The sequence below is a fragment of the Buceros rhinoceros genome, unplaced genomic scaffold (genome assembly GCF_000710305.1).
Source record: "Buceros rhinoceros silvestris isolate BGI_N320 unplaced genomic scaffold, ASM71030v1 scaffold4744, whole genome shotgun sequence".
NCBI lineage: Eukaryota > Metazoa > Chordata > Aves > Bucerotiformes > Bucerotidae > Buceros > Buceros rhinoceros.
This window is the reverse complement of record NW_010409926.1, coordinates 31,421-47,781: the sequence shown is the minus strand read 5'-3', so window position 1 is coordinate 47,781 and position 16,361 is coordinate 31,421. Positions and strand designations below refer to the sequence as shown.

Genomic DNA, 16,361 nt, shown 5'->3' with positions numbered 1-16,361 from the left:
TGAAATTATTACAAAACAGAAGTAAAAAATTAGCAAGTAGCATTGATGAATTGACTCAGCTCATCAGCAAATCAGTGCGGCAAAATAGTACCCACAAAATTTCTGGAAAAATACTTTCAACTTATTTTCACCTCAGATACATAAACTGCTCTGGTTTATATAGAAATACAGTACAAAAATATAAAAGGTACATAAATGCATTAAGAATGGAAGTGTGAGAATGCAAAGGTTAAAACAGAGACTTAATAAATGGTTCATATTAGTGAAGAGGGACCACTGCCAGCAGTAACATTGAGGAATAAGTTGTTCATGTCATGCCCTGAAGGTCTGCAGCCTGTGCAGCCCCCAGCCCAGGTGACCTGTCAACAAAAGACCCTACTCTCTAACAGAAGGACAGGGAAAAGGTTGCAGCGTATCACTACTGCCATGTATTTCCTTGATGGCCCAAGAGACATCTGTAGAGATATCTGTGCCAAACAGGTTTGACAAACAACCTCTCCTGACTTATGCAGATTGAGACAAGCAAGATACTGTGGCGGAGATCCACCTCACAGTAACTGCTGGCCCTTAAAAGTTGTAAAGGATGTGCCAGAAACCATCCTATCATCACCAGCCAAGGGGAACCTGAGCATTTGGCCTTGGCATTTGGTGTCCCTTGTATGCTATGCTGCACAGAAGCAATCCTGGCCAAGTCACTTGAAAACATAGATCTTGATAGTTGATTAAGCATAAGTTCCTGCACCAGTCATAACTGATCAAAACATAATACGTTATTGAGACTTACCATAGAGGGACACCCCTGTCTTTAAATGAGGATTTTTCAGCATCAGATGTTGTACTGCTGCTCCACCCCAGCAAAACCCAATGACACCAATCTTCTTTGCACCACATTGTTCTCTTAGATACTTCAGGACGACATCAACTTCTCTGAGATTTAAATGAAAATGAATTAAGGCTCTAGCTCTCCATTCCCCTAGCCTCCAAGGTAGCTGCTGCTCAGAGACTGGCTGGGCATCAGGCTGCTGGTGGGAGATGGTGAGTGACTGTCTCTACATCACTTCTGGTTTTTCTCTTTCCTTCACTTATCAAACTGTCATTACCTCAACCCATGAGTTTTCTTGTTTTGTTCCTCCTATTTTCTCCCCTGTCTCTCTTCAGAGGAGTGAGTCAGTGGAGGTACAACTGCTTGGCTTCTGGCTGAGGTCAACCTACAACTCTAGTTTACTATTTTTCATTTCTAAAATACAGGAGAAACTTCAGGGGAGAAGACAAAGTAGAAAACCAGCCTTCCTGGATTACTGTTAGTGGAATCTAAGGTGATTTTGTAAACATCAGTCCAATTAATTTCACAAATGGCAATAGCTGTCCTACAGGCTAACATAAATATAAGTTTAAGTGACACACACCCAGTCAAGAGTATCCCATTATCACAAATGTGACTATAGGTAAACTACCTCTCATCAGGGAGACAAATATTTTATGAAATTGTGGTGGAAGTAAATTTGAAATTGTTGCTTCAAAATCAGTAATAACATTATGCAAATAAGCTACATGTCAGATAAAAATGGGGAAAATATAGCTAGAAGAATGGGAAATAGTATGCTTTGAACTATCTGCGATCTGATGGGGAGCAGGACCAATGTTCCCTAGTTAAATAGAGTTTGGTGACTACGCTTGCATCTTATCCAAAATTCATGGAAGTGGTGCCTGCCTGCGGGAAGTGAATCAAACTGAAGTGGAAGGCAAGAGCTGCATTTTCCAGCCTTTGCTTGTTCTTTTCTTTTGAGTCAGTCAGCTCACTTCTACTCTCTGCACAGAGAGTTCAAAGTCCTACTTTTCTCCAGAAAGCACCCTTCACATAGAGCATGACCTTGACCCAAGAGCTGCATGAAATTTCTGTTTGTGGACATCCAGCTGTATTTTACCCAGTAGCAATTTAGGATCTAATCCTGCGTCTTTGCTGAGGTAAAAATTTGTATGAAAGAATGATGTCCACTTGCTGGACAAGGAATAATAGTTATACTTGTCTATATTGTCAGCCTGTCGGGTTTTCAGCCAGTCATTGAAAGACGCCCAGTCATTAGAAAGTTTCCAAGCTTCTTGTCCCACAAAAAAATCTGGGCAGATGGCTCTGCAAGAAAAAAGAAAACATTTTATGCCCATGAAATAATATTGAGAAAGGATTAAAGGGAAGTCCATGTGTACTACACAAGAAATTCATATTGTTGAACACACATAGAAATTAATGTACCTGAAAGCACTATAGACCAACCCTCATCATTCTTCTATGTCTAATAAGAGACTTAGCATAACTTCCAGATACGTTTTTCCCTGTTAAAATTCATTAACTAATTTGACAAATTTTTAACTGCAATTGAAAATCCTTAGTGGTCTCCTACTAAATTTACATCTAAAAAAAAAACCCACTACAATTTTCATGGTACACACATTTGGGCTGGAAGGAATGCAAAGTCAGTAATAGAGGAAAGAGGACACCCAAAAGGCTTTTCACATATTGGAGAACTTGTTTCTTTCTTTGGCACAATCTGGTACACCTTACTTTCATGGAATGACTTCCAGATTCTCTGGAATTTTTACGGTAACAGCAAAGTTGCACAGATGCTGTGTCAGGAGGGAAGAAGCAGGCTGCTTTGGGCTTACGGAGGGTGAGGGTTGCAGAACAAAACTTGTCTCTGTTTCCTCTCTCTTCTGTGCTTACCTACTATCTCGTTACAGCAGGACTACTCAGCTATGTTAGGTTTCTTATACTGTTTTAACAAACAGGAAACTCTTCAGGGAAATATGTAAGGGAAGCCTATGAAATAATTTGTGTTTGAATGGTTTATATAAAAAGGGAAATAGTTGCTTCAACAAACCTTCTTGGTAAAAGGAAGTACTAGAAGACAGAAGTATTTCTTACATGTATCCATTAGTTGTTAGCATATCAGCCATGTATCTGGTGTTTGGGAGTTGCCATCCAAATATATCATGAATCACAATCACAGCTTTGTCTGTGCTGGCAGGTGGTTTGCAAACATACGCCTTGATGTGCTCAACTTGCACTTCCTGCCCACGGCCTCCATAGTCAAACCTGTCTCCAATATCACATGGGCAGGGCCTTGATTCATTAGCCATGTGTGATACTAAGGAACAAAAAATATTCAGTTACGAATACCACAGCATACAATAGTGGGAAAAAACAACAACAAAAAAAATACAGCAGTATCATAGAGTGTTTAATATTTGAATCATTACAGTAATATTGTGAACAAGATGATTACTGCTAGATCTAAAATGAAATGTTAGTCAATAAGCCAATTGGGTTGTTTTTTGATAAAAAGTAATCTTATTAAAGTTACTCATGTTATGAACTCTTCAGTGGTACCTAGTACATAACTAGGATTTCCATGCCCTACAGTAAGTAATAAAGTAAAAATAAAATTATGACCAACCAGCCAGGCAACCATCACACATTATTTAGTGTTGAAGCCAGTTCTCTCAGTCTTCATCATGCATATGCCCTTGTGAGGAATACCTAAGTTCCTCTAGTACAGGCTATAAAGGCTTAATGCTGGACTTAGCATTTTGAAGAAAAAAAAAAAACCACAACTACTGCGTAGAAAGATATACTTAGATTATTAAATGTGCTATTTTCCTCCAGAGAGTTAAAATATTCCATAGCAGACCTTTTAATGTCAGGAACTACTACTTCTAAATCAGCATTAGCCTCACATGTTGCAAACTTTTGATACTTACACAAAGTGTCAAGAAAATTATACAATATGTATTTAAAATTTATCACGGAATGCATTAAAACTGCAAGACAGGAAAAAAGAAAACTGAACATAAGGGAAAATGCCTTAAGTTGAGCCCAATGTTTTATCAAGAAGATAACAGCAGGGAATGGTTTGGTTTTTATAAACTATTGCTTAATGAAAACAAACAAGTAATTCACAAAGGTAAAGAAATGTCAGCAGAACCTAACACATACTTATGTAGCTCCTTGGTCTCAAGTTAATGATTTTATGACATTGACCTTAGGTTAACCAGCTGGGTGAACTGACTTCATATTGCTGCAAAATGACCCGAAAAACATATTTGAATCTGCACAGAGCATCTCCATATTATTAAAGAACTTGGAGAGAATTTAGATAAACTTTGACCTTAACTCTCTACAGCTAAATTGTGCATACTATCTAAGAAAACTTTGCTAGTACAGAAAGAAGGATGTTCAAACCTGACTATGCCAAATACACTGAGAAAAATGGGAGAAAGCAGTCCCTGAACTAGTGTGGCTTAAATAGCTGAGGTACTAAAGGGACAGCTTTAGGAAAGCAAACCAACAAACAACCAACCCTACAGCCAAGAGGTTTGCACAGATTTCCAGGAACCAAGATGTTCTGGATTTGCAGACTTTAAAATTCTGAATATCCCAAGCAGTGTTAGCAGTGCTGGGGTTGCAGAACCTGCGAGATTTCGTTTTCACCGATCAATTCAAGACAAACTGTATCTTATTTAAAAGCTATTAACTCTTCACCGATCAATTCAAGACAAACTGTATCTTATTTAAAAGCTATTAACTCTGGGCAAACATTTATACTAATCCTCTATTTTCTTTTTTTAAATAAGTCACATGCATCCACAGGTAGGTTTTGTCATATGTTGTATTCTCACATATTAAATTTTAATTTAAAATAAGTCTCCTAGGAAAAAAATGAATTAACAGACAAGTATATAAGATAAAATACAGTTTAAATATATAATAGGAAAGAGTTGATAACTAATTCTCCATTCACAAACTATTTCCTTTTGATTAGACTAAGATCAGAAAATACAACAAAACCAGCAACTGAATATTAAAGAAAAACATATTTCAGAACTCCAGAAACACAAATGCAATGCTCTTACCACTTGGTATATCCTTAAAGGCTTTAACTGCAAACATTTCACATTATCTGATAAAATGTAAAGCAACGTGTAAAACATGAACGATGCAGATAAGGAAACAAAGATAACGATGCAGCTGAGGAAAAGAGCTCCAGGTGCAAGCCTACGAGGGGGAGTGTTGGCTTGTATGGCTTATAAGCCTTATAGACTTGCAAGCTTTGTAGCCTAGTCAAAAAACGTTTCAGTGTTTCTACATTTGCCATAGTATGCATCAGGTACAAACAGTATCTTTTTCCATTTCTACAGCACTATTGAAACATTCCTTAAAAACTAATTTCCACACCCCCCCCCCGCCATCCATCAAAGCTATTGTTTAGGAGGATCTGTAAACCCATAGCCTTGGTGTTCCACCATCTCCACCTGCAAGCAGTTGAGCATTTATTTGAAGACCAAACAATAACTTTAGTTTTCATGAACTTTAACCTACAACCAGAAAAATATAAAGATCTTCCTGTGCAGCTCTTTCAACAGACTCTCCTGAGTCCTACTCCTGAGAGATCTTCCTCTCAGGGGAAATAAAAGGTTTCTGAACCATCACCTCAAAAAAATATGGAAGAAAGTAGCCCCCAATAGCATTTAAATAAGCATGCACTCTTGGAAAAAAAAAAAAAGCCACGTAGATAGAATGAAAGTCCTACAAACAAGCTGAGTCAGACCTCGGCATGCACTTCTTTTGCATTTCTCACAAGGAAAAGCTATGAAAGTTTTAAAAAAGTAAACAAAATCCACACATACCTGTAGCACAGCAAGTGTGCAAGACAGCAGAGGTAAGTTGCAAGAGCTCAGCGTGGATGGTTACTACTGAATGTGATCCCAAAAGAAAGCACTAACTCAGAAAATGAAAGGGGGGAGTGCAAGGATCAGGTTTCTTCAAATCAGTTACGTAAGTTACTGCCTTTATCTTTGCGCATTGCAGAGTCACAAAGTTAAAAGTTGACTCTTTTAAAGCCGTAGATTTTATTGCTAGGCAGCGTGTGTTACTGTGAGGAATACTGCTGCAGCTCAGTACCAAACCTTTTTAACTTACACGAGATGGTATTAAGCATTTGAGGTCTTTTCTTTTAGCTTAGGAAACACGCTGAGGTACCCGAGCAATTCATTAAGGATTTTTTTCCCCTCTTTTTTTGTAAAGGGTGTTCTTTTGTTGTCAAAGATGGGGGTAGTATCACTTTTAAACATTATATTGCCATTATTATTATTTCCTTAGACTTTTCATCCATCGGTAAAAGAAGGATTATCTAAAGTCATCAGCAAAGTGAGACAGTGAATTAGGGACATACTAAAGCTTATACAGTACATGAAAAATATTTTCTCTTTCAGAGTGAAAATAAACAACATGTAAAAAGGTAACTGTTTTGTAGATTGCTGTACTTATCATTACAATGTGTTTAAAATGTTGAAACATTTTCATCCTATCACAGGACATTTTACACTTTTTTCTTCCTTTTGAATTAAAGTGACTGCCTCTTCCTTGTATCCCTCCCATTCTCCTGGTTTTCTTTTTGTTGGATTACTAGGATTATTCTTTAAAGAGCTTGTTCCAGGAATATTAACAATCCTCAGAGGCACATCTTAAAAGTAGCGCTAAATGCATGCGTTAGTCTGCCACACTTTTGCCTTGGGAAAGCAACCAGCCTTACAATTTAGTCCTCATATGTAAGCCGTTTTCCCATATTCCAATATCTAACTTTGTCAATGCCGTTTATATACAATTCCTGAAATAAAGTCAAACAAATCTAAAAAAGCCTACCAAAGAATCCCAGAGTGAAGTCATAAGGTTCAAAACTCAACCCCTTTGTTTTGGCTTGGGTTTTTTTTGGCTTTTCACACTTTTATACTACAAACAGCAAATCATAGTGCACAGGGAGTTTAGATACTCTATAGCAACTTCAAAGAACAGTAGGAAAATAAATCTGAGGGAAAATTTGACATTTTAAATCATTCCTAGCAATCATTCCAAGCAATGTTTGAAGAACCTTCTCTCCACTTCCTTATTCACAATAATGAGGCTCCAGAAATTTGTCATTATACATAAGCCTATTCCCCTTTATCTTAATATTAACATTAAACTTTAGAAATTAAATGGCTTTTAATTCGATTTTCTGTTGTTCCTTGATAGACAATCCATGCAATTTTTTTACTTGGAAGTCAAAATTTAATTCAACCCATGCGTGATCTCTGTACGTGCAGTTGGTTGCTCTTTGTACTGTAAACACACATCACTTTTGGATCTCGCCTTTCCAGCTCATACTCAGTGACTTACAGTTTTATCATGAAGATTTGGCTGTACTTGTAGGAACTCGTAGTTACCCTTTCACTGCAAACGAATGCTGCATCTCTGGGGTTTTTTTTTCCGCCTAGTCACAGTGTTAGTGTTACAGCACACACGTCGTTTCAGGATTCGTGAATGACTGCTGTTCTCCAAATACATGACCCAATCATCCTCTTGCATGTTAGCTAACCTGCTATTTACTCTGGGGTAAATAAAATAAAATAAACTTCCAGACCTCTATATTCTCCTGGAAAAATGTGTTATGAGAGCCGTATCACCCAGGTAACAGCTGGATTACTATATGACTTATAGATAGTGTCATATGAAAAGCAACAGTTAATTGGCAGTTGCAGGCCAGAATTCTCTGAAGACCTCCCCATGGGAAAGACAGGGGGCCATCAGCAGCATGTAGAGGAGGAAAACATGGATGGGAAAAAGCAAAAGAAATTGAAATCCCATTGAGAGAGAGATGGTTAATTAACACTGTTGATTATTTTTGTGAGACACACCACAATGTATATTTCTCTGACAGTATATTTAATTTGAGAGACAGACTGTCCTTGGTAAAATTGAGACTTTCCTAAATTGCATTCTATCCCCATTAAATCCCATAGCAGTCTTTATCAACAGCACTGAGAAGGTGAAAAGGGACACACATTCTTTTTTTTTTATTTTTCTCCTTACAACTTTAGAAGTACTGGGATGCAGTGATGATAGCTAGGCAGCTAGTTCAAACTAAGGAACACAAGTCTTTCTTCTCATGAGGCACAATTAAACTGTGGAAGTCACAGGGCAGGGTGCAGCAGAGGTCAGCATTTCAAGCAGGTTCAAGAAGGAACTGGCAAATGCACCGAGGCTAGGTCCAGCCTCGGCCAACACCCAGCTCCGGAATCACCTGAACAGCTGGCTGCCGGCTTGCCCGGAGGGGAAGTTCCTTACACAACCACTGCTGAACGCTGATGGAAGCTGGGTGCTGAGGTAGGTGCAATCTTGACTTGATGCAACACGAAGATTTTTGATGTATCATTGATGGGAAAATTACGTAACAAGATACATTATGCAAAACCATGTAACATTTCTTCTTTAAGCAGCAGCCATGTTGTAAGCCATGTGTTAAAATGCCCTGTGTGCAGGTTGCTTTGTACTTGTGAATTCCTAAACAGACCAGGAAATCATCTACAGAGTTTCACAGAACCAAAGGTAATCTGAGAAATTAGTAGCCCATCTGAACAACCTTAGCCACAATTTTTGAAAGAACATAAGCCCACTTTCATCACCTGTTAAATACACAGGGTGCTAGTCAAAAAAGCCTAGTGTCTCCATACGAGCTTCACCAAAGAAAGTATTTGTGTCCCTAAATTTTGGACTTGGGATTTATGTAGAACTTAGGTAAACAGTGGTCGTAATCACAAATAGATAAATCTACCATTAGTCCAACTTATTTCAAGCATTAAAAGAAACTTAAAGGAACCATGGCTCCTAGAAGAATACCTTTCTAGATTAAAACTCTATTCAAGACAGCTTCTTAAGATACAGACTCAGTATCTGAATTAATAAGACCTGAAAGATGTCTTCTCTGCATACAAGCTTGAGTTCTTTTGAGCTGAATGGGTAAGTCAATGCTTTACTAATTAGTCCAAATTTGCATTCTTAGAATGTTAGCAAGGGGCTGCGTATTTATCCCAGCTTCCTGAGCTAAGCATAGAAGGAAAGCTGGTGTTAAAATAACCACAATCTAACTTTACAGAGCAGCTAGAGCAAAAAATAACACTCTCTGCTCCTGGGTGAAGTTCTAGCTCTGCAACATGCAGAGCACTAGTAAACAGGAAAAGGGAGCTAAATTGGGAAGGTGACCAAAGGACAAGATGTATGTCTGTCCAGACCTGAAATAAAGACACGCTGCTATGCGACTAGGAACAAATATCCTCACCACCACATTCTTTGCATAATATCTTTCCTACTCTGCTGAAAATAATATTCTTCATCAGCTGACAGCCTGATTTGAAGAAATAATGTTAGATCCATTACTTAAGATACACAATATACATCTGCATGTGTACCTGCTTGCATTACACCTTTGTATTTACCTACCATAAAGAGATATTCCAGCCTTTAATTCTGGGTATGTCATCATCAGATGATGTATAGCAACACCACCCCAGCAAAAAACAATGACCCTTAACTTCTTTGCACTACACTGTTCCTTTAGATATTTCAGAACAGCATCAGCTTCTCTAGAAGCAAATGCAAATTAAGTACCCGTAGTAAAACCAGTATGTGAAAATATGAAAAGAAAATATAAAGATGCATAGAAGTGTCCCCGTATCATGCTGCTACTATAATTTCTTTCACACGCTTTAAATAAATCATAATTTCAGACAAATATTAGGAGTTGTTAATCTGAAATCAACAGGAAAAAAAAAACTTGGATGGCATTAAATAAAAATGCAACATGAATAACATACATTGAAGGAAACCTAAAGGGATGGAAAGCAGATGATGGATTAAACACCTACCTAAGAGTTTACACTGAGAATCTGGATAAATTTTTGCTTTGTAAATGTAGATAGAATAAGTAATAAAAACCTCTCTATAGAATACTATTCACTAGATAGTCCAAATGTTAGCAATAACTCTAAGTTAGCATCTGAGATATTTCATAGAATCCTAGGATGCTTTGGGTTGGAAGGGGCCTTCAAAGGTCATCTAGTCCAACCCCTTAACATTTACTGTGGGAAAGTCAGTGTAACGAACATGGTAGATGCTTTCAGAATTTTCAGTGTAGCTTGAAATACACCTTGCCCGGATGCTATGTTCTGAAAACACCCACATACCCCTCAAGGAGGTGTCTCCAGCAGAGGCAGTAAAGAGAAAGTACTGGTGGGAGAGAGGTAGCAGTGAAGTTTTTTCATATCACCTCAAGGTGGTATTTTCAGGCCCAGTTCCTCACCCCTCCGGCCACATATGTTGTCAATACATCAGCCTTGCAAATACCACATTATTCATCAACACACAAACACACACAGAAGCAAATTAAGTGCCAAAGCATTCTTTCTTCACTGGAGCTGACACTTGAAATGTGAATTGCCTGTAAGAAATGCCAGGCTCTTCTCTCAATGCTCCAACCTTCCTTCGCATTGCAGCAGCAAGGGGACAGATTCCAGACTGAAAAGTTTCCATGACAACTGACACCTCTGAGACAGCAGCTCTCTGGAAGCGATTCAGGTATGTCTCCCATAACCTTCTCACCAAATACCTAAGCCCAGCAACCTTCAATGTAGCTACTCACAACAGTCCAAGAAAGACATTTGCTCTCCCGGAAAGTTAATTAGTTTGGTCTCTAATTAGTCTGACCCCTTCTCAGTATTTTCTTGCCAACAGCTTCCTTCTGTGTTATTAAGGCAGCACAGCACCTCTGCTAATGACAGGTCTCTGCTGACAAACGCTCAGACAGTGTTGCACACAGGGAGGTGAAGACACGACTGATACTCCTCTTGGCACCCTGTCCCCTAGGGAGACACCAGCCCTCACTGTGCCCTGAGAACAGATGATCCAGCCATTAGCTATCTGGGGCCAATTACACCATGCTGGGCAACTAATACGGCACAATCAAAACCTCTTTTTTTTATTTTCCATACAACATTTTAAAGTATCTGTCTGTTACACTTGGTGAGACTAGAGAATAATGCTTTCTCACTGCTTGTGTCACTGGTCATTTTCAAATCATGTGAGGCAGAGGAAGCAACTTGCAGTCTCTATTATCAGCCTCAGACAACAAAACTCTTCACTAAGCCGCTACTGAGAGAGTTGTCCTTGAACTCTATTCAAGACAAAATAAAAGGTCTCTGATTCTATCCACTTCTAAGGAATCATTTAAAAAGGCCACCTTCTCTGGTAGATTAACTGCATCCAATCTCAAACAAAAAACAAAAACAAAAGGCAGGGGCTGGGGGGGGAACCCCAATATCTGACAGCAGCAGGCAATGTGATATCCAGCTCCCTGATATCTTACTTGTTTATTGTCCTGGCATCTTGAATTTTCAGCCCATCATCAAACTTGGACAAGTCATCAGGCCTCCAAGCTTCTGTTCCTGAAAAAATGTCTGGGCAAATGGCTCTGCATACACAGGCATAGGAAGGAAAAAAACAAAACCAAAATTGAATTAATCAATCAAACACTGAGGGTTTTTTTGGCTCTTCACAGCATGGAAAGTTTCTATGCAGGCATAATTTTGTTTTGATTTCTTTTTCCTGAGAAAGTAATGTTTTTAAGTATTACTGTTAACTATTCTACAGAAATGCCTGTGAGCTTTGGAATGTATCTATTTAAACTTTTCTCAATGATTAAATCACATAATACAAGTTGTGATACAGATCTGGGAAGTATCAATATTTTTATCTCTAGTACTTCACCTGATATGAATACATAATTTTAAACAACAGTAAAACAACAGATTATTGTGTAAAAGATGATCAAACTAGGTCCTGACTACAACAGTTTTAGGTTATGCATACAACCTAATGCCATTTAACATAAATCCAGCATTAACGGGTTCTATTTAAACAAAGACAATTACATAAAATAGATATTTGCCACAGACCACATCATAAGGCTTACTTATGAGCTAGAGAAAAAACCAAACACCTGACAGACTGTGGCCAGCAAAGAACAAGTGAAGGGAAAATGTGTGGGAAGAAAGAGAGTGTTTTACTGCAGACATCATTTGGTGACTGGAAAAAGGGAAGTACAGTAAGAGTCCACTCAGTACTAAAGAGTTCCTGCATCACAGGGGTGCCCAAACCCTGGCTGGGGATGACCTCGGCTGAAATGTCTTGCATGACCTACAGCAGAGTTGTGATGGCGCAGTCACTAGTGGATAATACAGTCTTCACATGCTTCAGGAAACACGCAGGGACTCTGAAGGCTGCCATCACTGGTCATCCCCAGGTGCTGCTGTGTGGTAACCCAAGTCTAACCCACACAGAAGCAATGGGATCCCTGGAAAACTGAGATCATCCTTCATTTATTAAATGCCTTTAGCCCTTTCCTTCCTCAGACACACCCTATGTATCTTAACGATCATGGTGAAATGACTGGATCGGTTTGGTCCAAAACAGAGCAAAATATGTTGCAAGCACTTAAAATTTCTTTTGCAGCATGATCATTTTGGGGGGTAGGGGGTGGGGGAAGTTACACCCACAGCATTCTTGTGTTTGGAAAGGTATGGGCATAATTGCACAGCCTTTGCATAGGTACCTGTCAGAAAGACTATGTATTGCTTTGAAAGTGAACCTTCCCAAGCCCATGTAGAAGAACAGGTTCTTTCCCACTCAAACTAGCCTGTCAAGACACTACAAGCTATCAGTCTTAATGAAGTACAGCTCTCATAGCTCCTCATCCTAAATGGGCCTAGGGAAAAAACCAGCTGTTTTCCTCTCAATAAACACTGGTGCATCAGTTCAGCAGCATCTTGAAGCAATCAGGAAGACACTCTCTCAGCTCTCCTCCTGCCTAAAGCAATGGAAACACCACGGTTCTTCCCTTGACCACTGTGGCATTGGCAGTACAGGTGGAGGAAAAGAAGGTATTGCAAAAAGAAGTATGATGTGGCATGAATCACAGGGGAATATTACAAGACATGTGGGGAAATACCAGTTCAGCAGAGCCTGGGTGCTTTTGACTGAGCAGACTCTTACTGTAATAAAGAAGCACACTGTCATACAAGCGACTTGCCAGTATCCTGCACAGCATGACAGGTGTAAATCCAGTCTCATGCTGAGAATGACTGCATTTGGTGACAGGACAAACATGCTTCCAATCGTGGAGCAGAATAGGGATTGTCAAGTTCTCAGGAAAAATAGTACCAAGGAGTAGACTATGGACCAATTCATTGTTCCAGAAAATGCTAACACTCACAAAGGGAGAGACATAGAGCTGCTTTCAGCTCTACAGACAGATCTCAGCCGCATGGCAACTGTTTGCCGGCATCTCACTTCCCTCATGCCCCATAGGCTGGGAGCATTAAAGCCACCATCTCTCAAAACTAGACCACTACAGAATTAGGTGGAGGTTTAGCTTTTTGGAACTGCAGGCCAGTCCCAACCCTATATGAATATTTGTAACATACACTGCAAAGGGAGTACCTTGTAGCATATCCAGTTATTGAAAGATGTTGCTGCATTTCAGAATTTAACAAAAATGAGTGTAAAAGATTTGTGGGGTGGGTGGGAGAGAGAACCGTATTTAATACTCTGTGTGTGCATATGAATAATTTATATGCACATATTCAATATAATATTCAAAATACGTGACACCATCATATTTCTGCTGATAATTTTTTTAAATCCCATCATATTATTTACCTTGAATGACTGTTGATTTCAATAAGACTTCTAAAAACAGAACACACACTTCTGTTTCAGAACACACTATTTTTTAAAGCCATCTCACACTGCTGGAAAAATTATCAGTCACTTTTTACTGCATCATGTTTTCAATATTCCACACATTCTGTGTGTGCAGTCACTTCTTCTGTAAACAGAAAAGTATGACGGAAGTATGTTGTACTCTGCAGCATTTCATAGCAATGTTCCTTCGTGGTTTTGTATTATGGAAATTTATCACTTAAACCATCTTGGTAACAGTTTCCTCTCATGTATGGGAAAGAACATGTTCTAACATAAGGCTAGAAATCATAAAGAATGGGATTTCCTGGAGAAGAAAAGATTTCTTACATGTATCCATTAGTTGTTAGCATATCAGCCATGTATCTGGTGTTTGGGAGTTGCCATCCAAATATATCATGAATCACAATCACAGCTTTGTCTGTGCTGGCAGGTGGTTTGCAAACATACGCCTTGATGTGCTCAACTTGCACTTCCTGCCCACGGCCTCCATAGTCAAACCTGTCTCCAATATCACATGGGCAGGGCCTCCATTCATTAGACATCTAGGGATCTGCAGAAAAGCAAAAAGGATAAACAGTAATATCATTTATTCACAGTAACGACTGTGATTATAATCCCCTCGAGGCATCTAGTAATACCCACCTGATACCGCAACATTAGAAGTGAAAACTCCACTCGTTTATTTTAAACATGCTCTTAATACCAGCCATGTCTGGCTTTCGTAAATATCCATGAATTCCAGGTCAATCAGCAGAACCCAGGAAGTGGTAAAGCCAGAACTTACGTCAGCCCACCATTCCCAGCTTTGTTCCTGGAGCAATCTAGCACGTGATAACTACATTTCCATGTGATGTCCCCCCACACTGTGCTTCATAATCGTTCCTCTCATGTGGTCTTACATCTGCTGCTCATGGGCTGGCACCCAGCAATCTTTTGCTGTTACTCCTGTGAGACGCCACTGCCAGCAGGCTGCTTTTCTGAATAGTTTTCCCTTCTCCCATGGGGAATTCAAGCCTGTTGCTGCCCACATGCACTTTGCTGGTCCCTTGGTCCCTTGTTGTATACAGCCCTTTCGCAGGGAACCCACCATTAACTGGCATCTCTAAAAGTTCTAAGTAGGCAAATCAGCAGGATTTCTCTTAGAGTTAGACACTACATAATCTGAACTGAGAATGGTCAGAGGAATACAGAGACATACACCAGTGTTGTGCATATGAGGTATCCCCATACGTCACAGATACATCCTGTTTCTATAAATACATTAACAGCAAAAAGAGGGCTAAGGAGAATCTCGATCCTCTGATGGACGCAGGGGCGGCGGATGAGGGGAGACATGATGATCCAGGATGAGGAGAAGTCTGAGGTACTGAATGACTTCTTTCCCTCAGTCTTTTACTGTCTTTAACCAGCTGTTCTCCAAGTGCCCAGCTCCTTGAACCAGAAGACAGAAGCGGGAGTGGAATGAAGGCCCCATAATTCAAGAGGAAATGGTCAGTGGCCTACTACACCACCTACACGAACACAAGTCTACGGAGCCAGATGGGATCCACCCAAGGGTACTGAGGGAACTGGCAGAAGAGCTCAACAAGCCACTTTCCATCATTTGTAACCAGTCCTGGATAACTGAAGATGTCCCAGTCGACTGGAGGTTAACAAATGTGACACCCATCTACAAGAAGGGCTGGAATAAGGATCCAGGAAACTACGGGCTTTTCAGCCTGTCCTAGGTGCCGGGGAGATAATCTGGAGTGCCATCATGCCACACGTACAGGACAACCAGGTGATCAGGCCCAGTCAGCATGGACCAGGGGGAAGGGAGGAAAGGGGAAAAAAACCTCAAAAAGCCACTTTCCATCATTTGTAACCAGTCCTGGATAACTGAAGATGTCCCAGTCGACTGGAGGTTAACAAATGTGACACCCATCTACAAGAAGGGCTGGAATAAGGATCCAGGAAACTACGGGCTTTTCAGCCTGTCCTAGGTGCCGGGGAGATAATCTGGAGTGCCATCATGCCACACGTACAGGACAACCAGGTGATCAGGCCCAGTCAGCATGGGTTTATGAAAGGCAAGTCCTGCTTGACTAACCTGATCTCCTTCAATGACGAGGTGACTCTCTTAATGATGAGGGCAAGGCTGTGGCATTGTCTACCTAGACTTTAGTAAAGCCTTTGATGCTGTTTCCCACAGTATTCTTCTGGAGAAACTGGCTGCTCGTGGCTTTGATGAGCGTACTCTTTGCTGGGTAAAAAACCGGCTGGATGGCCGGGCCAGAGAGTGGTGGTGAATGGAGTTCAATCCAGTTAGCAACTGGTCATAAGTGGTGTTCTCCAGGGCTCAGTATTGGGGCCTGTTCTCTTTAACATCTTTATCAATGATCTGGATAAGAGGATTGAGTGAACCCTCAGTAAGTTCACCATTGACACCAAGTTAGGTGGGAGAGTTGATCTGGTTGAAGGTAGGAAGGCTTTACAGAGTGATCTGAACAGGCTGGATCGATGGTCCGAGGCCAACTGTATGAAGTTCAGGCCCAGTGCCAGGTCCTGCACTTGGGTCACAACAACCCTCTGCAGCATTACAGGCTTAGGGAAGAGTGGCTGGAAAGCTGCACAGCAGAAAAGGGCCTGGGGGTGTTGTCAACAGCCGTCTGAGTATGAGCCAGCAGTGTGCCCAGGTGGCCAAGGCAGCCAATGGCATCCTGGTTTGTATAAGCAATAGTGTGGCCCGCAGGAG

General features: G+C 40.2%; 2 protein-coding genes across 2 annotated transcripts in view; both read right to left on the bottom strand.

The window, feature by feature from the left end:
* LOC104492797 (carboxymethylenebutenolidase homolog) overlaps positions 1-5,735 on the bottom strand; it is a 7,734-nt gene extending 1,999 nt beyond the window's left edge. Inside the window, exons 1-4 of the mRNA XM_010135397.1 lie at positions 5,683-5,735; positions 2,921-3,143; positions 2,024-2,131; positions 785-927 (exon numbers count right to left, since the gene is read on the bottom strand). Of these exons, the coding sequence (XP_010133699.1) occupies positions 785-927; positions 2,024-2,131; positions 2,921-3,135 (466 nt within the window). The 5' untranslated portion in view covers positions 3,136-3,143; positions 5,683-5,735. The remainder of the gene's footprint in view (positions 1-784; positions 928-2,023; positions 2,132-2,920; positions 3,144-5,682) is intronic.
* A 1,957-nt stretch (positions 5,736-7,692) lies between these two features.
* On the bottom strand, positions 7,693-14,169 carry LOC104492798 (carboxymethylenebutenolidase homolog). Its single transcript, XM_010135398.1, has 4 exons — positions 13,955-14,169; positions 11,232-11,336; positions 9,311-9,453; positions 7,693-7,799 (listed from the first exon to the last, which is right to left on the bottom strand). The coding sequence occupies exons 1-4, from the start codon at positions 14,167-14,169 to the stop codon at positions 7,693-7,695; spliced, it is 570 nt and encodes a 189-aa protein (XP_010133700.1).
* Positions 14,170-16,361: the final 2,192 nt, after the last annotated feature.